Genomic DNA, 23589 nt, shown 5'->3' with positions numbered 1-23589 from the left:
AGTCTGAAAACATTTCAAAAGCAAATGAATTTGAAATTACAACTTAATCGCGAAGAGCCAGTTCTTAAAACTGCTAGAACAAACAAATGCACTTACACCTCCATTCAGTTACACTCAGGCTGGTTACAACTAAAAATCGGCTGGTCTGCCGACGTTGTGAGTTCCTCAACGAATACAACATTTTGAGATTTTAGCTTTACATTAAATCATTGAAGCCGAAGTGGGATAGCTGTTGTCCCATTCGAGATGACAATCGTCTTTAAAAAGAGGTGCATGAGAACTAAAATAGGCATGTTATCTTATTCCTGATAAATAAAAATCAAGTTTAGTAAATGTAAAGTAGACTAGTAGTTTAATTCCTGTTCTGACCACCCTCTTCCTAGAATCTAAGCTCCATCCGATTGAAAATAAAAACAATTGGAAATTATTTTGTAGATTTTGTACAAACTATTTTTATTATCTCAGGCTCCTAAAAAAACGAATAAAACAAGTATCAATTGTTTAACCTTGCTTTTGGGCCAATTCCCTGGCCTTGGCGCGTTCCAGCTTAGCGATGCGGGCCAAACTCTTTGATCCCAAGATACCACCTCCCCAGTGTCTTCTGATTTCGTCTTGACGATCATTGTAGTTGGTCTTGACAACTTCCAAGATCTTGCTCAAGTTAGCCTTGTCATTGGCTTCGACACCGGTCAAAGCGAGAGCGGTGCAGGTCTTGCGACGCACCAACAATCCCAAACGGGCCTTGCCCTTAACAATGCAGTATGGGACACCCATTTTGCGGCACAAAGCTGGCAAAAAGAGAACCAACTAAAAGTAGAATAAGAAAACAAGAAATTTAGTCAAGGGTGTCGACGATATCTGTAAAACTGGAGGAGAGTTTAATTCCTCAGGTTTGTCATGTTGCCACAAAGAAATAGAGAACAACTTTTGTTGATTCTCCAAATTCAGTTGAAGAAATTCTTTCATCAGTGGAATCATGTAAAAAAGGATCGAAATTTAATTGAAACTCACCTCAAGAGGATCGACATCATGAGCAATGACGACCAATTGAGCCTTCTTCTGTTCAACCAACTTGGTGACAGTGTTGGTTCCAGACCTCACGAATGTGGGCTTCTTCTTGGGTGCTGGCACTTCCTTGCCCTTGGTCTTGGCTTCGGCAAGTTTCTTCAAACGTTGCTTCTTGGCCAACGATGATTCGGGCCTGTATTTCTCCAACAACTTGAACATTTTGACGGCGGTGGTCTTGTCCAAGGTTTGGGTGAATTGATGGATTGGTGGTGGTACCTTCAGACGCTTCTGGAGGACGGCCTTTTGACGCTGGACGCGAATGTACTTGGGCCATCTGACGAAACGAGACAAATCACGTTTGGGTTGGATACTTTGTCCTAAAATAACAACACTTATTAAAAACTGTTTCCACTGAGATTAGTTTGTGTAAACTTACCAATTCCAAAGTTCTTTGGCCTCTTCTCGAAGAGCTGATTGACAGTCTTCTTGACAACGGCTTTCTTGACGGCCAAAGGGGCTGGTGCCACCTTCTTGGTCACTGGCTTCTTCTTCGGTCTTGGCTATTAAATTACACAAAATAAGAAATAACATTAGACTCTGATAAAATATTGAACACAACACTGAAGTAAAAATTTTATGAACACTTTCGAGTCGTAGTAAACAAATGGAAACAAATTGTTTAAATCACTTGAATTTACATAAAATTTTTGTGTAGTTTTAATTATATTAACATTTACCTTCTTAACAACCATATTGGTTTAGTTTTAATTAAAAGATGTTAAGCTAAAAAGCAGATTTTGGGCGGCTCGAAAAAAGAGCTGCTTGTATGTCTGCCTGTCAAAAAGGTAAAGGAGTTGAGCAAACGGAAATGGAAGTCATTTTGTTTTTTTTTTTGTGAGAGATGTCAAAATTTGGCGAATGGTGCGACATCTAGCAGGAAATAGATTATGATTTTAAGGGTGCGTTGAAAGATTATAGAGAAGTAAAAGTTTTTCTAAAGCAACGTTAACACTTTTGTAGATTCATTTTGTGAAACAAAATTAAAATTTTCAAAAAAATATATGTATATGAAACCTGGGGCCTAATTCATAGATAATACATTACATACATTGTATGATATTGACAGTTCTGATGTATTATTTTTGTTTCATAGAAAATTTGTATGAAGAACTGTCATACATCAGTGTATGAACGGAGAATCGACTGGAAGTATTCCAATGTTGTATGATACTGTAATACTGTTTCATAGAAATTTATCATACATTGTTTAAATACATTTTGTGTGAATTTTTCATACATTTCATACAGCAAATCAGTTTGCTGTAAACAAAATTTATTTACTTAATAGAAGTATAAAAATGGCAGTTTTGTGTTCATAATTTAATCATAAGGAATATGCACATAATACATTTTGTATTTTTGCAAAGAAAATAATAATTCATTGTCTTTTCTTGTTTTATTTTTAAATATCATGATACTCAAGTTTCTGTTACTTTTCGTTTTGGTTAGTCAGTAAAACAAATTTCCTACACTGCAACGAAACCTAACCTCACAATTCATTCAAACGAAATGTCAAAATAAATACATCAACTACAACAGAATAGATTTTATACATTAGGGGTATTCACGATCTGGTGCAACAAGCCTAGTAAAAATGTAAAATTTTCTTTTTTTACAATAGGGGTATTCACTATCTGGTGCAACAAGCCTAGTAAAAATGTAAAATTTTATTTTTTTACAATAGATCGTGAACGCCCCTTTTCTTATCTATAGTAAATATTGAAGCAGGAATGAAATCCATGATGTTTTTTTTTTTAACAGGGTTGTTCCTCCACTGTTGCTTCTTCTTTTTTTCAATTTTTTATAATTTAATTCTTTGTTTTGTTCGGGTTAGTTTATTTTCACAAATTATTTTACATCAAAAGAAACTAAATTACGGGACATGAGTACCGACAAGCCGACAACCATAATAGGTGTGTTTTTTTGTTTATCTATATAGATTTTGTGCAAAAAAACGACATCGGGATTTTTGAAATCTATGTAAACATTTGGCACCACTGTACATACACTTTGGCAGCTGTCTGTCAAAAATGTTCCTTTTGTTTTTTTTTGAAGTGAAAACTTCTTTAGTATCGTAGTGATTTGAAACAAGATGAAACGAAAACGCGACACGACTTCAACTTGTTATAACTTTTTTATTTTAATAGATAGATGAATGAAATTTGTACTGTAGATAGGTAATTAAATAAATTATAATTGTACAAAATTTCAATTAATTTTATATTAAAAATTTGGAGATAACGGTAAAAAGATGTTCTTTTCCAACACACGTTATATCTTTTGATCTAGTGCACATATAAATTTGATTTAACTTTAATACGCATGCTGATAACATAACCTTTTATTTGATATATCACACATAACGGTACGTGATCTACAAGTTACACAATCTTAAATTGAAAAAATTGAAACATACCTCAAAACACCGGTGGAGATCTGTTGGCGATGACCAGCTACCAGTGTAGGAAGTACCGTAATCTCAGTCTGGAAATTCGACATGGTTGACTTTAAAAAATTCTAACTTCTCTTGTAGACATCTTTGAAATAAGATTTATACATCATTATACAAGGTGAAACAATAAGCACATGGTATAAAATTTTGTATAGGTTGTCAAACAAAAAAATTGAATTAATAGCATGAGAACATAAAGATAAATGTTTTTTTTGCTTTTTTTGATGAAATTTCATCGAGTTTAAAAAATTCTAGCTCTTTTTGTAGATGTCTCATAGAATTGATCGATATATATGTTTTTAACTTAGACAAAAAGCTTTCAGATGATATACAATTTATATAGGTTGTCATATAAAAAACATGGATTTGAAGGTGATAGAATAAAAATAGCTAGATTTTTTCTATTTTTTTTTTTTTGCAAGAAAAATGATTTTTTAAGGTTTCACTTCTACCACGTGTAAATTGCACACATGATTTTTTTTAATTTGAACTTCGAAGTGGGAAGGCCATTACATCCATGTTAGATGCAAAAAAAATTTTAACAAACAAAAACCATTTGTATGGCCATGGCATCCATGTTGGATTCAAAAAAATTTTTTTTTCACAAAAAACCAAAAATCATCTTTATATTCTTAGCTACATTTTAAAACCATGACCATTAACATTGGTTGCGTCGTTCTTGTATTATAAGCGTTTGAAGGTAGCCATATTGATTTTTTTTCTAATTTTTCAAAATCAAACGTGGAAACTTTTTTATTTTTATTTGTAACTTTTCGAAAAAACTTTGGTAATTTTATGTACGTGGAAACTTTTTTATTTTTATTTGTAACTTTTCGAAAAAACTTTGGTAATTTTATGTATATATTTGTTTAACAATCTTATCAGGACCCATTTAAGACTTTTATCTGAAAAGTGCATTGGGTATATACCGAAATATTCACATTTCAATGCAACCATGTCAAACAAATTTTTGATTATTTTTTTCTATGAGAGCTTTTTTCAAACCTCATTTTCTCCACTTTTTTTTTTGTTAATATTTTCAGATATTTGTGTATGAACACAACAAATAAAGTACCTTGGAACTACTGTTTTTATCGAGAGAAAGTAAAATCTGGATAATTATCTGGATTTTTCAAAAATCTATACAGATAAAGTTTTTGTTGTTTTTAACACGTAAATTGTTTTGATTTCAAATATCTCGATGTCGTTTTTTTGCACAAAATCTATATAGATAAACAAAAAAACACACCTAATAATAAACAGAATAAAAAAGACAAACTGTTTATCATGGGCGACGCGACGGTAAGCTGCCATCTGTCAAAAATAATTTTACTCTATTGTATTTTTATTTTGCAATAGGGTTAGGGTATAGCAAAAGTGCAAGACCATTGTAAAATTTCAATCCATATATTTTGTTGTTGTAGTGTTGTAAGATTTTACACTTTTGCACTTTTGCAATGATACAAGACCAGTTGCATCGGATCGTGAATACCCCTAATAGATCGTGAACGCCCCTCTTCTTATTTATAGTAAATATTGAAGCATGAATGAAATCCATGATGTATTTTTTTTCCTCCACCGTTGCTTCTTCTTTTTTTCAACTTTTTATAATTTAATTCTTTGTTTTGTTCGGGTTAATTAATTTTCACTAATTATTATTAATTTAATTTAGTTTCTTTTGATGTAAAATAATTATTTTACATCAAAAGAAACTAAATTACAGGACATGAGTAGCGACAACACTTATAAAAAGAATAAAAAAAAAACAAACTGTTTATCATGGGCGACGCGACGGTGAGCTGCCATCTGTCAAAAATAATTTTACTCCATTGTATTTTTATTTTGCAATAGGGTTAGGGTATTGCAAAAGTGCAAGACCATTGTAAAATTTCAATCCATATATATTGTGTTGTTGCATCGGATCGTGAATACCCCTATTACTTCCAATGAAATCTATGAAACAAAAAATTGTATGTAATGTATGAAAAAAATTTTAATGTATGATGTATGTAATGTATGTGATGTATCATCTATGAAATAGGGCCCTGTTAAAATTGTGAAACACACGATTAATTTATAAATTGGTATACTTGGAAATGTCAAAATTTATAAAAAAAAAATTTAAGAACCATTTGAAGAAACGAAGTTCAGCTTTGGTTTAGGAATTTAAGTTGCTTTCGGTAGATTAGCTGTGGTTCGACTTTGCTTCAATATGGATTTCGGTATTTTATCTACATAGATCTTGGACCATCTAACCCTCAGGTTTACCATCGATTTTAAAAGATACAAAATTCTGAACCATGGATTAAATATTTAAACAACTGTCCATAAAAGTCCATCTTTTAAGTGCCAGTTGAACAAACGTTGATCAGCCTTGGTTTGAGAATTTAACCGGGTGCCCGACAAACAATTTTGTCTCTGTAAAGCTTTACAGATGCAATTGTTGCTTCTGTAAAGCATTATAGAAGCAAAATTGTTAGTAGGGTGGATTAGCCGCGGCCGGTCAACTTCGGTTCAAGCATGGATATGGCTATTTTTACATGTGTGGATCTTTAACCAGTGCTATACCTCAGATTTACTACCGATTTCAGGAGATAAAAGTTGCTGATCCACGGATTAAATATTTGTACAACTGGCCCTAAGTCTAGTACGCTGATAAATCGAATGAATATTTTCCATGCAAAAAATCTTGAATGAAAAATTTCGTTAAAATGTTCATTTTTGAGCTCGCAGCTCTAGAGAAAAATTTCAGTCATTTTGTCACTTATGCCCACTTTTCACGAGTCGAAAAGCCGCATGTCACTTAAGTCGCCTACGACTTACGTTACCACGAGTCGAAAAGCTTCGCCGCACGGCAAAAATCGAATCGTGAAAAAGTCCCCATAATGAACATTTTTCTTATTTTAATTTATTTACTTTCTGTTGTTTTTTTCTTCATTAATTGATAATTTTCTTATTTTTGGCCTAGTACGCAGAAATGGCGTTAAATTTAAGCTCCCATACAAAATTAGCTAAAAATTTTACCGAGCTAAAATTTATTTAAAAATTTATATAAAAATCACACCTTTCTGTTCAACAATTATGCATTTTTTTATCTGTCATAATTTAGCAAACGAAAAATAATTCAAGAAAAACGGAGAAAAAATATTTCAGCAAAAATTTAGCGTGATCTGCGTTGATGACTTGGAGACCTACAAAATGTTTCGCTTCAGCTGCGTACTGGGCTTTATTCTGTCAATTTCATACGGTAAAAACTGCAGTTCCGCAAAATTATTAATTTTTAAAGTTTTTAACTCCATTTAAAAAGACCGTGAAACTTTAACTTCAACTAGCTCAGAAGTAATCATTTCCAAAAGATTTTGTTTAAGATCACTTGAATTTAGTTAGTTTGTTTTTTAATGGATAGTTGGAAGATTTTAAATTATTTTTTTGGAAAATTAAATTTTGACTTTTTAGGCCGTGTGTGGATTGCGTTAAAATTTTTCACCTTGGGTAGGTTTTCACACTTGGGTGGTCAATAAAATGGGTTAAAATTTATTCAGGTGTCGAGCATTCAATCTTTTTAATACCTACGTGTGTTCAATTGAGTCTTGAACTTTGAACGACTTTTAATTTAACATTTGTAAAAAAGGAGATTTTCACTCTGCTACAAACCGCGGAAGAGAAGTATATTCATTTAAAAATTTAATTTTATAAAAACATATACATAAATGATTTCGTTTCACAAAAAACGTTTAGCAAAAGCCGACTAGTGTGTTGAATGCCTTAAAAAAATCTCTGGATTCTTTCATTCATAATTGTTTTTGAACACTGCCCATAGAGTTTTACATGGGCCGTCATCTTCTGTCGACCGTTTTGGTTTTGACATTTCTTTGCCGGTTGTTTTTTTGTTGAAATTTATTTATCTCCAACGAAATTTTGTGAACTTTTCCCAATAAAAAATGTTTACATTCGAAATTGCATCGAAAAAATCTCACTACAACATAAAATATGGTTACGCCGATTGTTACTTTGGCAAATGCTTCGTTGCATTCTCCAACGATGCCATTTGTCATCTCCACTTTGTGGACAAAGAAAGCAACAGTCATATCCAGGAATTAATCAAGAGATTTCCTGAAGCCAATCTACAAGAGGACACAACTCAAGAAGCCACCGAAGTTGTGGATAACATCTTTGTTGACACAAATACCTCAAAAAACTTTCGTTTAATCCTCCAAGGGACTGACTTTCAGGCGCAAGTCTGGCAGCAGTTGTGTGATATACCAAAAGGACAAACTTGGAGCTACGAGGATGTTGCAGTGGCTATGAACAAACCCAAAGCAATCAGGCCTGTTGCAAATGCAATTGCAAGCAATGAAATTGCATATTTGATTCCTTGCCATCGAGTGATTGCAAAGTCGGGAAAGAGCAAATATCGTTGGGGCCCGGACAGAAAGATTAGCATTTTGGAGAGGGAAGGTGTTCATTTAGGGTAAAATTATGTTTGTTTTTGTAAATTTATGTTTTTGTAATAAAATAATTTAATTAAAAAAATTGGGCGGTTTTGTATTTCCTTTTTTTTTGTATTTGATGGGTGACACCTGTTGGACAATAGATGTAAATTTAATGAAGATGACCGGAAATTGGTGAATGCATTCAGCTCTGAAAATGAATGAGTTTGAATTTCAAAAATCGTTAGGCTCTGTTTATAGTGGGCGCAATTAATAATGGAAATCGGTGATCTATAAAATATTGGATTCCTCCTAACGGCCATATTATTCAATAGTTTAAAAAATACATTGTTGAATGTCAAAAATAAATCCAAATTCAAAATAGTTATCCCAATTTTAACTATGAAAATAGTTAATAATTTTTTTTTCTCTGTGTGATAGTGAATATTAAGGATTTGGATTTATTTTTGACATTTCAATTTCCTTACATCCAGATGTATTTTTTTAGCTAGTGAATAATATGGCCGTAAGGCAGTGTGCGAATTGCGTTAAAATGTAGTTTAAAATTTGACGTTTGGTTAAATTTTGACACTAGAGTCCCGACAAACAATTTTGGTTCTATAAAGCTTTACAGATGCAATTGTTGCAGGGGTATGGTCAATGGGTTAAAGCAAAGATCATATAACTAGTTTTATGATCTTTGGTTAAAGTTTATGCAGCTGCGGAGCATGCTGAAAATTGACATTAGTGGTTAAAATTTGACGTTTCTCAAGATAGAAAGATCAAGATACATTTGAAATTATTTTTGAAAGTGAAATTTGTCAAAATCGACGGTAAAGCGTGATTGTGTTTCTGCTCTAAAATTCTATAGAAAACAATTGGGCTCTAGTGAAAACAGGCTATTACGCAGATCGAGCTAAATTTTAGCTCCCATACAAAATTGTCTAAAAAATTTTGCAGAGTTTTCAAGTTTATTTAAGAATTTAAGCCAAGTGAGCTAGAAAATCACACTTTTCTTTCCAACTATACATTTTTTATCGGCTATAATTTAGAGATAAAAATTGTCAGCTAAAATCTAGCGTGTTCAACTTTTTTCAAATGTCAAATTAAATAATTTTTTATGCGATTTGACATTTTATATCAGATTAATTGTGAAATTAGCTCATTATTAATAGCCTTGTTTTCACTACAGCTCAAAATGAGATAATTTCGCAAATAAGGTCAGTTCGGATTTCAAAATTTAATTTTTTATTTCTATAGGATTTGACTGTCATATTTTTCACTTTTTGGCAAAAATAAGTCATACTGATATTTTTTCATTGGTCGTCTTTGGTTTGGGAGAACCTTTAAAACAATTCCACATCAAAGACAACAAAGGAGAAAAAATTCCGACGAAAAAGGTTTTTGTATAAAAATTCTCAGATCTCACTAAATTTTAGCTAACATGTTTTTTATCTGTTTTTCTTCGTTTTTTTTTCGTGTTGGAAACGAAAATGTCATTTTTAATTTCTTGGCTGAAGATTCTTGAATAAAATTTACTTTAGCTAATTTTTAGAGAAAGTTTTGTAAAAATTGATCTGCGTACAAGGCAAGTGCCGGTGAGGAATTTTTTTCATACAAAATTGCTGTTTGCCATGTATTTTTTTTCTCCGTCTTCGTTCGTGTAGGACAGCCGCATTTTAATGTACGTTCAAAATTTTTAATATAAAATAACAAAAAAAAATCCATGTGGAACGTAAGTCTTCTAATTTCTTCAACCTGACAACACTGTCCAACCACCCACCCTCGCCATTTTGGATCTCTTTTTTTTATTCACTAGGAAATGTCAAAATTGTGGAATTCAATTCACGATCGTTTTCCACCCATATCATCAAAAAATAAAAAACTGGTCTATGTTCATCGCGCAGTGATTTTTTGATTTGTTTGCAACCAGTTTTCTATTAAAATCTATAAAAATATTATAACCCAATTATTAATAAAATAAGTGCAAAATAATCTAATATCCATTTGTTACAATGAAACCTTTAAAATTAGTAAAATATCAGCACAAATCTGTGCTAAATCCACAAGTGTCTCAACAGAATAGCAGACAAGTTGTTCTCCACCATTTTTGAAAGAAGTTTTGTGTTTTGTTTCTTTTTTCTATTTTTCTTTTTTGCTGCTTTTGAGTTTGTCGATTATTTTTGATTTCGTATTTCGTTCGTTTTGGTTTGGGATAGAAAATTTATATATGACAAAAAAAAAAAAGTTCTCCACTGATCTTTCGTCTGATTGGATTTAATTGATTTAAATTGAGTTTTTCTCTTTTTTTTAATAATAACTTTTTTTATTGGATTGTTGATTCTTATTGTTTGTGGGCCCTCTACTCTCTCTCTCTCATAGACGAGGGTGGAGCAATTTCAAAGTGCTTCTACGACAAATTTCCCAGTCGTAGTTAAAAATGCAATCGGTTGCAAGCACTAGTGCTGGACATAGTAGCTCTGCTTCCACTAACCCTAGCAACACAAATAATGCATCTACGGCTTTGGTAAATAGCCATGCAGTGGTTGTGTGGGAGTTTGAGTCGCGCGGTGGCAAGTGGTTGCCGTACAGTCCGGCAGTGTCACAGCATTTGGAGCGGGCGCATGCGAAAAAGCTCACTCGGGTGCTGCTGAGCGATGCTGATCCGAATTTGGAACAGTTCTATGTGAATGTTAGGACAATGGTTCAGAGTTCGGAGGACGTTCAGGTGCCAATGATTAGTGTACGTCGAATGTATTACAAACCCACTTCGCCAGCGGGTAAAGGAACTAAATGGGAGTGGGTTGGGGCGAGTGGAAATGATTGGCATCCATATAATATGCACGTTCAGTGTATTATTGAGGAATCATGGGCTAAGGTTAGTTGGTTTAAATGTGATAAGTATAGACCACATTTGTGAGTTTCTTATCTCTTATTTTGGTTTTTGTTTTTTTTTTTTTAGGGCGAACAAACATTAGACTTGTGCAACACGAATATTGGACTTCCGTATACAATAAATTTTTGTAATTTAACACAAGTACGTCAGCCAAGTGGGCCAGTTCGTAGTATAAGGAGGACACAACAAGCGCCATATCCGTTGGTTAAATTGACGCCACAACAAGCACAACAATGGAATAGTGAGTATTATATTTTGAGGGGTTGGACCCCAACTATAGTAAATATTTGTTTGTAAATTGATTAATAGGAATTGTTATCTATAGACTTATAGAGAAATTCGGTGACTCGAATATTTAAAAGCATGAAATATATTTTATTTTGATGCAATAACTTGTGCCTTGTTTATGAAAAAAAAAAAACTAGCTTGCCAGAGAACTAAACTTAGATGTGCCTGTTTATTCAAACTATTTTCAATAAAACTCTTCAAAAAGCTAGACCTTGTAGTTTGGGTCAAAAACAAGGAGAGTTTAATGTGTAATTTCTCAGACCCATTCCAAAATTACATTTTCTTGTTTTGCAAAAAAATTGCATGCTTTGACTTTCTGTCACATCTTAAGAAAATTACCCTATATTTGTACTGCAAACACTATTTGGAGAAATATTTTAAGGACAATTTCTATTTCTAATCTTATACTTGTGAAGATCTTCGTAGCCTCGTGTAGTGCAGTCGATTTTATTATTATAATAAAGTTAAGTAGAAACGGCTGGTAGGAAAACCACTGACAATTTTATACAACTTATTGGTCCGTTGTGATACCATGATATTGCAAAGAATTTCCTCACTAATGAAACCAGTTGGAGTTCTTAATAAAGCGGTGAAAGATAAAGAAGTCTGTGTTGTTTAATTGTACCATCTAAACAGTATTTTTCGAAATATAATTTAAATTTACTAGAAAGAGCAGAACATGAGCATAGAAAGTGCTGGATTGTTTTATCTTCTTCTTAATTAAAACAATTGCTGCAGAAGTCGGTTGACACAACGACTAGTCTTATTTTGTGTCTGCATATGAGACAATGCCCAGTTAGTAAACCTATCACGTAATAATATGCAAACAGCTCACAGACAACAGATATTTTGGACGTTTTGGATCCAGCTTAGGCATGATCTCCTTGGTCCTCTGGCATGTTTGTTGCTTCTATAGCATTTTGCTTTAGCATGAGCTGCTTGTATGTTGCGATTGGTATCCAGTGTATAATTTATTTGGTAAAAGTATGGAATTCTTCAACAGTTTCGAGATCTCCATTAGATATGATCGACATTCGCATTTGCAGTGTGGTTGAAAACAGACTAAGATTTAGTATTTCTGAGCAAAATCGTCCACTCTTGTTGTGAAAGTGAAAGTGCATTCGCATTGATTTTGATGGCATTTCTACGTTGGTTTTCCATTTCAATTTCCTAACCAAAATTAGTCCCACATATTTTGTTTCGTCTTGGAAAATAAGTAAAACACCATTAATGATGATTTTTCCCCACTTCGCGCAACAAAATTTATCAATTTACAGATCGAGAAGTTTTTGATTTTTTTTTTTTCTATACGCTCAGTAGATTTTGTTCCTTTAATTTAAGCGTTGAAAATGAGAAGGGGTTACATACTTCGAGTTTTGAGTAATCGTCGTTTATAGTTTTAGGTTTATGGCTTTTTGTATAAAAATGAGAGGGATTTAGAAAAATGATCTAAGGCTAACTTCTAAACTAAGGACACTGAATGAATGGCAATAACACAAAAATTTAAGTTGTCTTTTGACCCATTTACTCGCCGGAAAAAAATAAAAAAAAATCGAAAACGTCACTTAACGTCATTATCTAGATTCTAGTGCAGGTTACACATACCCTGGCTTTTTTTGCCTGGATCTGTCGAGTAGGTTGTCTCGAAATTTTTGCTAGATTATTCCTTTCCCACATTTTCCTTCATAACTCATAATTTTTCCTTACATGACCAAATTTATAAATAATCAAGTCAAATGGTTTTAATAAGTTGACTATCTATTAGGATAGCATCTGATTTATTTAAGTATTTGGAATTTCCTTATTGTCGGGGCTTTAGTTTAAGAAAGTTAATACCACGCATCCTTTTGAAGCGTCCGTGTAAATTGATGTGTCTCTCCAAAACAATATCTTTGAAATCTTTGGTGAATTTTGCCGAAAACATGTCTAAAGATAGTTAGTCTATCAGCACTGAAGGTAGAAGCCATGGCTGGGCAAGGCCTATAGACCTACAACTCTGAACCACTCATGTATGCGTATAATTATTTTGCTAGAATTGAAGGGACCTACAAAATGCAATACCCGAAGAAAAAATAAAAATCTGGGAAAAATGTATAAGTATGAAATTGTTGATACAAAATTCAAAAATATATTTAACACTTGAATCGGTGATTGAACATAAGTGACAGATTTTTTGAAACCAATTTTATAACGGTTTTGCATTGCTTATGAGTAGAACTAGCGTTGAGAGCAAAACCAACATGATTTGATATTTGAATCATATAAAATATCGACATCAAAATACGCATTGAGTGCTAAAACAACATATCGTCGGTGAAACCAGAAAAGTGTGTAACTCCAAATTTTCTGAAAATTAGATTTGAATGCCATCTGTTAGACAAACCTGATATCTACTGTTCCTTAAACTGAGAATCCCCTTAAAGTTCATAGTTTTTATTTTATTAGCAAATTAGAAAATGAAAACTCATACAAATGCCTTCAAAAAGATTTTGTTTTTTTGCTCTCCTATAAAATTTGAAAAAATGGAGTTACACACTTTTCTGGTTTCACCGACGATATGTACCTCTTCTGATATTTTTAAAAATGAAAATTAAGTACTTGATATTATTCAATATAAGTTCAAGTGACCTCAACTCCAAACTTGAACTTATATTGAATTATATTCAATCACTCCACTTAAAATAAAAAATAATTTTAATAATTTTTTATTATTTTTGTTATTTTTTTCTTCGTTATGGTACTTGATATTAGTTTGTTTTTACATTCAACGCTGGAAAAACGAAGTAAGTAAAGTGTTGTTTCTTACAGTTTTTTCGATGTTTTACTGTCAGTCAGTTGTTCGCGGTCATTCGCGTGGAATTGCATCTTTCAAAATGTTCTTGCTTATTAAAATATGGATATGAATATAGAAAATTCTGAGTTAGACATTTATAAATTTAATTGGTATCAAATGAAAAAACTATATCTTAGGAAAAATTTTACTATGAACTTTTCACTGCATTGCATTAAGAATGTAAGATATTGCAATATCGGAAAAAATACATAATACAACGCCCTGTTTCAAACATAAAGCCTAAGAGCAAAATTCACAGTCGTTACTCTAGTCAAAATTTTTCTCTAGTGAAAATTTGCTTTTGTGTTTGGCCACTTCACCCAAAAATTCTTCTCAGACCTGTGCTTTGAAACATAAAATTAATTTTTTTTATTTTCTAATTTTAGGTAATACCGAAAAAGTCAACCCACCACAACCCCAACTACCACCGAATTCATCAGTTCCAAAAATACCACCGAAGCCATATCCAAAACCCAGACATTTGCAGGCACCAAGCCTACAAGCAACACAAACAATTGGCATACCTCAAACAAATCAAAATAATGCCGCCAATCAACAAAAACAACGCCCAACGAAGCAGCCTAAACAAAAAAACACCAACGAGGTGTCAACCACAAATCTTCGACAAATTCTCAACAATCTCAATATATTCAGCACAAAAAATGCTTCATCATCGAATGCATCCTCAAGTTCACAAAATGGTCAGCTATCGTCGTCGTCGGGTAGCAATACACATTTCTCCCATTCAAACAAATTCACCGCATCAATTCATAGCCATCATAGTCGCAGCTCAGAAGGATCTCATCATTCTCGTCTCGGATCACATCGTTCTCGTTCGAGAACTCGCATTTCCGAAACAGATTCCAGCAGCTTAAAGTCGAATCGACGACCTAGTGTTGACACGGTATCGACTTATCTCAGCCATGAAAGCAAAGAGTCTCTACGCAGCCGGAATTTTGCAATTTCCGTCAACGATCTGCTAGATTGTTCAATAGGTAGTGATGAAGTTTTTACTTCTGTACACGATAGGAATGTCCCACCTCCACCGCCTCCTCTGCCACAACAACAACACCACCTTCACCATCAGCAGCAGCAATTGCAACATCAACAACAGATGTCAGGGTCTATAGTTGGTGTTGATCCCGCCAGCGATATGATTAGTCGTTTCGTCAAAGTAGTTGATCCACCCCAATGGCCAAATGCTCAACCCTGTCCGATGTGTATGGAGGAGCTGGTGCAAAATTCCCAGAATCCAACCATATCGCTAAGTCGTTGCCAGCATCTGATTCACTTGCAGTGCCTCAACGAGATGATCATCGAACAGCAGAAGGATGTAACAAAGGTGGGTGCTTGTAGTAATCTCCCCTTATGGGAACCCAATATGGTTAGCATGGTCCATTTCCAGAATCTCTTTATCGAGTGCCCAGTGTGTGGGATAGTGTATGGCGAAAAAGTTGGCAACCAACCAGCTGGCACGATGTCGTGGAGCATAATTGGCAAGAATCTGCCTGGACATGAGGGTCAAAATACAATCCAAATTGTATATGAGTGAGTATATTTTTTTTTTATGAAAATCAAGTAGATAGGCAATTTCATGTTCATATTTTTAGCATTGCTTCGGGAATTCAAACAGAAGAACACCCTCATCCAGGACGAGCCTTCTTTGCTGTTGGTTTCCCCCGTATTTGCTATCTACCAGACTGTCCTTTGGGTCGTAAAGTTTTACGATTTCTTAAAATCGCCTTCGATAGGCGCCTGTTGTTTTCCATTGGACGTTCGGTGACAACGGGCCGTGAAGACGTCATCATTTGGAATAGTGTAGATCACAAGACGCAATTTAATATGTTCCCTGATCCGACATACCTGCAGCGGTGCATGCAGCAATTGGTGCATTTAGGAGTAACTGACTGATTATAATTTGTTTTTATTTTTTTTTTTTGATTTATTTGATTTTATACAGCAGGTTTTAGTTTAACAACTTTTTTTTTAAAGAGAAGGAGAAGGTGTGCAATTTTTGTATTGAATATTCCGGTTTGGGTAAGCCAAACGTTAAAAGAAAATTTTTAAGCTAAACTCATGAAACTTTAAATTATATGAAAATGAATATAAGAGAATCTCTTGCCATCAGCCATTTAAAAACAAATATCTTTCTATAGTTTTTTTTGTTTAATTTACTTTTTGAACTAATATTTACACAAATATTTCCCTATTTAGTGATTTAAAAAAAGAGAAAGAGATATCTTTATGTATTTTGTATATAAGAAGCTTTAAAAGTGTGTCAGTAAAACTAGGTGTTTCCTATTAAGTTCTTCCATTTTTTATATTATATACATATTTTTAATTTTAAGTGAATTACAAGGTAGAATTATAATTAACAGCGCAGGAAGCAGAGATTTTGGTTTTGTATGCCAATTTATTTGTATTGAAAAAATATGAATATGTTTAGAGCAATCACTTAACTTTTTTTTATTGTAGGTACATTTTTGAAAAAAAAAAAATGAATTGGCTTTAATTGTAGTTATATGTTGACAAGAACCATTGGAGCCTCCCAATATATCTATTTTGCAATTACATCAATTTCGAAGAACAATTCAACAGAAGATAGCGCAAATTTTAGGCGTATATTGTAAACGTAAACGTTTTGAGAAATTATCATACAAGCAAATCCAAAAGGGTTGAGTGAAGAGTACTCGGCAGATCCGAATTTTTGTTAAAACGACTTATGTTTATATCATAATTTTTCAACTCAGTCAACTCATTTCTAGCGGTATTGGCCATCACCTGGAATGCTCAAAAAATAGGAACTATGATTCCGTTCGTCGATTACGCTTTCAATAAATAAGTATGTGGATTTTCATATCTTACCTGACACTAGGTAGTAATCTAAGCTAATTTTCATGTTGCTTCCCAAGTGGACCGCATTCTCAACAAGTAAGTTTCTTAGTCGACCCGATCCTTAGCTAGTTGCGTGCTATTAGCAATTGTTGTCGCACAATGCAATATTTGTATCTAAACGTACACTTACATTATGGGAAACTTTAAATTTGTCGCTTCGGCAAGGTTTTTCTTCGTTAGTTTTGCATAGCTGAAGAAATAAAAACTTTAAAAAAGACAGACGACATTTAAGTTTAGTTTATCTGAGCTGTTGATTGGGCTGAATTGAGGGGAGCTGGGTGAGTTTTATATGAATAATCTCCTTTTGTCACAACTTTACATCAGCATATTTTCATATTTCCGCTCTGTAACTCGCATTTTTCAATGCGGAAGGAAGTTTGATACTGCAGATGATAGGAAGGCAAATTTATGTTGATAGATCTTCATTTTAAGGCAATCCAAACAAAGAGATTTTGCTTCAATTGAAATGAATTTTAAACAAAAATTATTATTCTGTCAACCCAGTAAGAGCTGAGCAATGAGCGCAGCTGGACAAAGTTCTTACCCTTTAAACTGGGTTTAAGGAAAAAATAGGAAATCAATTTGTTTCAATTTTATTTTTTCACAAAGTTCTAACGTCTTAGAACTCGAAGTTAAAACTTTGTTATTTTTTTTTAATTTTTAGAGCCTCAATATCGATTTAACTACGATTTTATTTCTTCAGCATGTAAAATGGGCGCATTCACAAACCTAGGTGCTACGTAGTCGAGTTTCAACTAGCTTTTAGAATGCGAATTTGCACTACAAAGCTAGGTGACAGATGCTATAAAAAAAATGTGTTTTGAGTGGTTTAAATAGTTTTTTTTTCTTTGAAATTCCTCAATTTCCTTGTTTATATTCACATACTGCACAATTAATTTTATTTTATATGCTTTTTTCATCAATTTTACCAAATTTAAAATTCAAATAGAATTTGTTTCCAACAAACAGCTGACTGAGAAATGTCAGCTACCTTTGAAGTCGAAAATTTTTACACTACGTCGGAGGGGAAATTTTAACTAATTTTTTAGTTCTTTTCAGCCAATCAGAACGAGTCGACTACGTAGCACCTAGGTTTGTGAATGCGCCCTATTTTTTGTCTTTCTTGGTTTTTGTGTGCCAAAACATTTTTCATCAATCTGTTTTTTTTTTTCACTAGCTTCCTGTTTTACGAAAAGTTTCAGCTGTCTGCCAAAAGTGTGCAAAGCGATATTTGCATTGGCGGAGGTGAATTCAATCCCTTCTAAGAACTAAAGAAAACGACACTCAACATTTCTTCCTAATGTCATGATTTTCAAACCGCATTGCTTTAAATAAGAATCTTTAAAAAATTCTCTGCTTTCTGCACCCAACGACTTTTGTTTAAGTTCTCTTCCGTTTCTTTTTTAATCCTTAGGATATAATTTTAAGTAAAAAATCTAAGTAATAAAATTAAAAATAAATTTAAATGAATCTTATTTTAGCAAAAAACAAAAAATCTCAGCATTTGAATTATTAAAAAAAAACAACATTTTCAATATTATTTTAAGTTTTATTTATTTTAATATCGAAAGTAAATGTGCCAAAATGCAAATTGTTTAGTGCACCTAAGTAGCTACACAATATAACAATATAATAATATCTTCCATTTAGATTTAACATATTAGTTTTATTATATATTAAAAAAAAAATTATAGCAATATGAATATATTCTTTAAAAATTAATATTTTATATATACTATATTAAAGCACTTGTGTGAAAAAGTGCTGTCATTTTGTGATGATACAATGAACACAGCTAAGAGAAAAGTATTTTTAACTTTTATTTTCATTCTTCCTTATAGACAAGTTTTAAACAATTAAAAACATTATAATAGTTAACTGAACAAATTTATTGTGTAAACAAAAGTATGGTCCTTGAATAATGGATAGTCTTCTTTGACTTTGAAATATTTTAAAAGATCCCTAAATTTTCTCTCGTGAAATGCTCCACATTTAAAACGGAAAAGAATTTAACATTGAATTTAATTAAAAAAGTTGCTTATGTTTCCTCTTTCTTGCTAATGAAAGTGGACAACACTACAAAATCCAAAAATAATTTCGTCATTTTTTCCTAAATCCGCGTACATATCTCACAGGGATTTAAGTCCTATTAAATTAAAAAGCCTGGCTAATTTTTCCCTGCAAAATTTAGGAATTTTTTTTTATATGAAGTCTATCCAAATAATAGTATAAGGATCATCGTAGTTTACAAAACTCGAACAAATTAATAAGCAGAAAAAGACAAAAAATATATATTTTATTTTATGTAGAGAACTGATTAGCTTATATTAGAAAAAAAAACAACAGCCGTAAAATTTTAAATTTATGCATTTACTACTATTTTTTATACTTAGTTAGTAAACAATTACATGAGAATAAAAAACAAAGTAATATTTTTCTTACATAGAATGTTAATTCATTGGACAAAAAATAAATAAAAAAATAATCGGCATAGAAAGAAATACAAGTCTTCTGGATCGCAGTGATAAGTACTATTGATTAATTAAAAGAATTGGATCAACCAATATCAGGTAATTTTCTTCTTCCTTTAAACTACTGTTTACTGGTTACAGAAAGATACTCACTCTAATGCAATAAAACAGGATGCGATAAAACAGGATCGTCAGCAAATTCACAAGATCTGCTACGATCAACATTCATGTGAACGATTTGAACCTTAGAAGTGCACATACATATGTACTTCCGGAAGAAAAAGATGACTTCTCAAATGACTTCAAAGAGCTAATAGTGAAATGCTAATGCTAATGAAGATACTCCTCGAGGATACTGTTCATATTTTCGAGGTAGCTAAAATCGAATCGACTATCTGATTGTATCCAGGATGGATCTCGGTCTCAATTTCAAGCCTCTCCAGCCAGCTTGGTCCTTACCTTGCTGTCTCCAGTTGTGTACATCAAATTGTTTGGAATTGTTGTTCAATAAATTGTCCATCGGGGTTAGATACGAAAACTCGACGAGCTGGTGCATCGGTGTTCATACGCAGCCATCTCAACCGCTGAATTTTCAGCTCTCTGACCAGGTCAATGTCGCTGTAAAGCCCGTAAAGCTCGTGGTTGTATCTTCTCCTCCTTTCTTCGTCGATGCACACCGGGCCGAACATTACTCGAAGAATCTTTATCTTATAGCCAACTAGAAGGTTTTCATTCGCTCTTGTCAATATCATTGTCTGGATGATTAAGAACTGGGATGATGTACACGGATCCTTGGTTCTTTGAGGGAGGACTTAACTGTTAAAAATACCCCGAAGAATTCGATTCCCAACATAGACCTGATCAGACTATCGACAGTTTAAACTGTGAGGTAGTGTGGACAGGGCAAATGTCATCAGAGCGAAAGTCAAGTGTAGTATATCTACTGCTCGCTGTTTCTTTGGATGAGAAAGTGATCGAGGAAACCAATGAGAACAAGTACAATAAACATGTGTCTTCAGAAAGATATTCTGGTACAGACAACAGAAGAAGCTAGGATATCAAGTTTAAACATCGAAATGTTCCCGAATAAGCTCCTGTATCAACATATTTTACCTTGATGATTAAATCAAACTTATAACAATACAATGCAATAAAGATCAACCTTAAAAGCAAAGTACAACACATTTGTTTATTTGAATGAATTAAATTAAACTAAACCAACCATGTATCAAATGATCTCATCACTGAAAATACATCACCCTTGCTTCAAGTCATTCATATACGGTATACTCGTATTTTCCTGGAACCGAGTGCATCTCTAAATCTGATGACAAAAGTAGTCCAAGGTATTCCGGTATCCCATCTCAGAATATCTGATGAACTCACACACTGCCCAAATATATGTGGCGACTACGACGCCACACTGAAATTAATTCGCTTGATGGTCGCTAGTTACATTAAATGACTTTTGTATCGCATCATTTTCGTGTGATCCTTTTACGCTACTATGTTGCTAAAGCTGATTAAAAATTCCGACTATCTTTCTTAACTGTCTTGCCACTGTCATTGTGGCTGTCATCTACATGGTTTGTCCTTCTTCTTGCTGCTCCCATAAATCATATATTATAACATTGTTGTGGAAAAACTGCTGCAAATCGCACTTTTTGTAGAGATTGAAAAAGTTGCGTTTTCGCGTTTCATGTCAAATTTGTTTTCATTTAACGCGACCAAACAACGACTACAATATGCACGCATGAATGGAAATGGAAGTTTGTGTGTGCCGTGGCCTGGCCTGGTCTCCGGGCCAGTAACGCACGTAACATTACCAATTTTGGAAAAACTACATTTAAAGTGCCTGCTGTTGGTTAATGCAGCTTAGTGCATGGTGAAGAAGAGAGTATGTGGAAGGAAGGAGAAGAAGGTTGTGCTATACTGTAAAGATTCTTATTGCTATGATTTTCTCGTAAATTCATTATTTGATATCGAATTTTAAAGTCAAGCATCATGCATCACACAAGCAAGTAGGCTTTGGTTGGAGCCAGTCAACCAGTTAACAGGTTACAAAACATACATTTGACACAAGGTGAGTTCTATGTGAGATTACATTGAGTTTTTTTTTATTTTTTTGTTTGATTTATATTTTTGGTCATACTGCATCTGGAACTGGAATTGCATGATGGAAACAATTAATGCACTTTTTTTGTAGGTGACTTTTTTTTATTTTGTGTATGATTTGGTTTGTAAGATAAACTTTATATCATACGATGTTGTTTTTTGGGTGAATTTTCCTTTCCGGGAGAGAAAGTGTTGCATCAAGTTAAAGATGTGGGTGCTTTTTTATTACATCTTTTATTGGTCTTCACTTTAAAAATTAATGTCCATGTTCCTTGCAATTACCTTATTTGGAAGGATAATTAATTTGTTTTTGTTTAAAATATAAACAAAATTGTTGGTATATTTTTATGAACAAAAAGAACCTACAGAATGTGAAGGCCGTTCGTTTCCATATTGAGGGTGATACAAGTTCCTCAAGAATAATGTTCGATTAAATTCATAACTAATAATATTAATTGTAGGTACTTGAGGTTAGTGTTAAAGTTGCTTATAATGCTAAAACTATTTTTATTTTAAATCTAGATATTTAAAAAAAATAAGACCTAGGGTGACCAAAATTAATTCATGAATACTCGTTTGGGGGTAGAACTTGTCCTCAATAGAAGTAGGCCAAAAGTTTATTAAGATAAAAAATGTATGTTGGTGCGATCTAGGCATATGAAAGCACTTTTGATTTAAGTTATTTTTGCAATGATAGATCGAATGAGATCATAGATCTTAATCCCTTTTATCGGGAGTCTTTAATAATATGTTATAGACGATTCACTGTGGCGTATACGTACTATTTCGAAACCTTAATTTAAGAAAAATTGAATTTACGAATAAAATGTTAGAGTTGTCGCCCTTGTACGCTTTGAGATGGGTATTTAGTTTTAATAAAAATATGAAATTTTATAACTGTACCCTGTTAAAAAAACTGGAACCAAATAATGTTGTTGATACCACTATTTTACTATAATACATATTAAAAAAAAAACGGATTCGAGATAATTATGTATGTAAGATCTAGTAGTCAACATTGTAAGAAATTCGACGAATATTAGAATATGTATACGAATATGAACAAAATGCATACATTACGTACTGAAAATTTTTTATGAATGTAGAAATTTTTTTATTTCGAATAAGATTTTTTTCTTAATGCAAAATATTTTAATTGCATTAAAAATTTTATTTTCATTGCATTTTTTTTATTTTAATGCAAAATGTTTTTATTTGCAATAAAAAACTTGTTGAATTCAAATTTGTTTTATTTTTTTATATGCAAAATGTTTTTATTTGCAATAAAAAACTTGTTGAATTCAAATTTGTTTTATTTTCAATAAATATTTTATTTTTAATTTGAAATGCATTTTTTTAAATTGATATTCTAATGACCATGCTGCTTTATGACCAAAATGAAAAAAAGTTGTTTTTCTCAACAACGACTTTGACAAATTTTGATTTATAAAATACGTGTAGGTACTGTAGCACATAAAACTCTCCTTCTGAAATTAAAAAAAAAAAAAAAAATAGAACCGCTATTAACTTTCAATTAAAATTTTTGTACATTTAGTAATCTGAGTTTAAAATCTAAGATACGTTTTCAAAACTTTCAATTTTGGATTATTTTAAAGAAATTAATGATGAAGCTTTGTTTTAGTCGCCTTGTCGCCATGTCGCCATGTCGCCTTGTCGCCATGTCTCAGTCACAAGTCGAATTTGCAACCGGTGAATTTATTATTATTATATTATTATTGGAGGCGAGTACTGAAATGTCGATGTATTCAGATGACCGGCTGTGTATGTATGTAGGCACAAAAAATTATTTTCTTTAAAAATAACCTTACAATAAAAAAAATATCCAAAAATTCTTTGTTATACATGAAATCAAGTGGAATAATTTATTTAGAGATTTTATTAATTTTAAAAACAACTTTTAATACTTTTTTTTAAATTAATTATTTATTAATTAATTATATTCTATAAAAAACTTTAACATTCCCAGCTACTTTTACCAGAAGGGAAAGTACGCATTTTATTTTAATACACATTTACCTACCTTCTACAAGAAGATCTTTGTTGCCGTTGCTAGCTATAACAGGAAAATTATGATCGAGAGAAAAAAAGATAATTGAAGGGTTGTAAGTCTAAAGGGTCTT

General features: G+C 32.6%; 3 protein-coding genes across 4 annotated transcripts; 2 read left to right on the top strand and 1 right to left on the bottom strand.

The window, feature by feature from the left end:
* Positions 1–424: 424 nt before the first annotated feature.
* Positions 425–1892, bottom strand: LOC129911852 (60S ribosomal protein L7a). Its single transcript, XM_055989833.1, has 4 exons — positions 1746–1892; positions 1445–1568; positions 1012–1385; positions 425–807 (listed from the first exon to the last, which is right to left on the bottom strand). Exons 1-4 carry the CDS (start codon positions 1758–1760, stop codon positions 502–504), a joined length of 819 nt encoding a protein of 272 aa, XP_055845808.1. The 5' UTR covers positions 1761–1892; the 3' UTR covers positions 425–501.
* Positions 1893–7355: 5463 nt separating this feature from the next.
* LOC129911854 (bifunctional transcriptional activator/DNA repair enzyme Ada) lies at positions 7356–8047 on the top strand. The gene has a single exon (XM_055989836.1). It carries the CDS (start codon positions 7462–7464, stop codon positions 7993–7995), a length of 534 nt encoding a protein of 177 aa, XP_055845811.1. The 5' UTR covers positions 7356–7461; the 3' UTR covers positions 7996–8047.
* A 1741-nt stretch (positions 8048–9788) lies between these two features.
* LOC129911848 (protein deltex) lies at positions 9789–16150 on the top strand. Of its 2 annotated transcripts, XM_055989830.1 has the most exons (5): positions 9790–10828; positions 10913–11087; positions 14354–15309; positions 15373–15515; positions 15578–16150. In XM_055989830.1, exons 1-5 carry the CDS (start codon positions 10391–10393, stop codon positions 15876–15878), a joined length of 2013 nt encoding a protein of 670 aa, XP_055845805.1. In that variant the 5' UTR covers positions 9790–10390; the 3' UTR covers positions 15879–16150. The 2 variants fall into 2 exon arrangements, with proteins under 2 accessions (XP_055845804.1, XP_055845805.1); XM_055989829.1 differs by having other exon boundaries at positions 9789–10828; positions 14354–15515.
* Positions 16151–23589: the final 7439 nt, after the last annotated feature.

This window comes from Episyrphus balteatus, chromosome 2 (assembly GCF_945859705.1).
Source record: "Episyrphus balteatus chromosome 2, idEpiBalt1.1, whole genome shotgun sequence".
NCBI classification, from domain to species: domain Eukaryota; kingdom Metazoa; phylum Arthropoda; class Insecta; order Diptera; family Syrphidae; genus Episyrphus; species Episyrphus balteatus.
The sequence above is the reverse complement of the archived record's forward strand: the minus strand, read 5'-3'. Positions and strand labels throughout refer to the sequence as shown.

What these genes read in the sequence shown, in the direction of transcription:
- LOC129911852 (XM_055989833.1), bottom strand. An exon ending in GCCAAAGAACTTTGGAATTG is followed by an intron (nt 1,386 to 1,444) that starts GTAAGTTTACAC and finishes TTGTTATTTTAG; the next exon opens with GACAAAGTATCCAACCCAAA. An exon ending in ATGATGTCGATCCTCTTGAG is followed by an intron (nt 808 to 1,011) that starts GTGAGTTTCAAT and finishes TTCTACTTTTAG; the next exon opens with TTGGTTCTCTTTTTGCCAGC.
- LOC129911854 (XM_055989836.1), top strand. Translation starts at nt 7,462, where the DNA reads ATGTTTACATTCGAAATTGCATCGAAAAAATCTCACTACAACATAAAA.
- LOC129911848 (XM_055989829.1), top strand. Translation starts at nt 10,391, where the DNA reads ATGCAATCGGTTGCAAGCACTAGTGCTGGACATAGTAGCTCTGCTTCC. An exon ending in TTGAGGAATCATGGGCTAAG is followed by an intron (nt 10,829 to 10,912) that starts GTTAGTTGGTTT and finishes TTTTTTTTTTAG; the next exon opens with GGCGAACAAACATTAGACTT. An exon ending in ACAAGCACAACAATGGAATA is followed by an intron (nt 11,088 to 14,353) that starts GTGAGTATTATA and finishes TTCTAATTTTAG; the next exon opens with GTAATACCGAAAAAGTCAAC.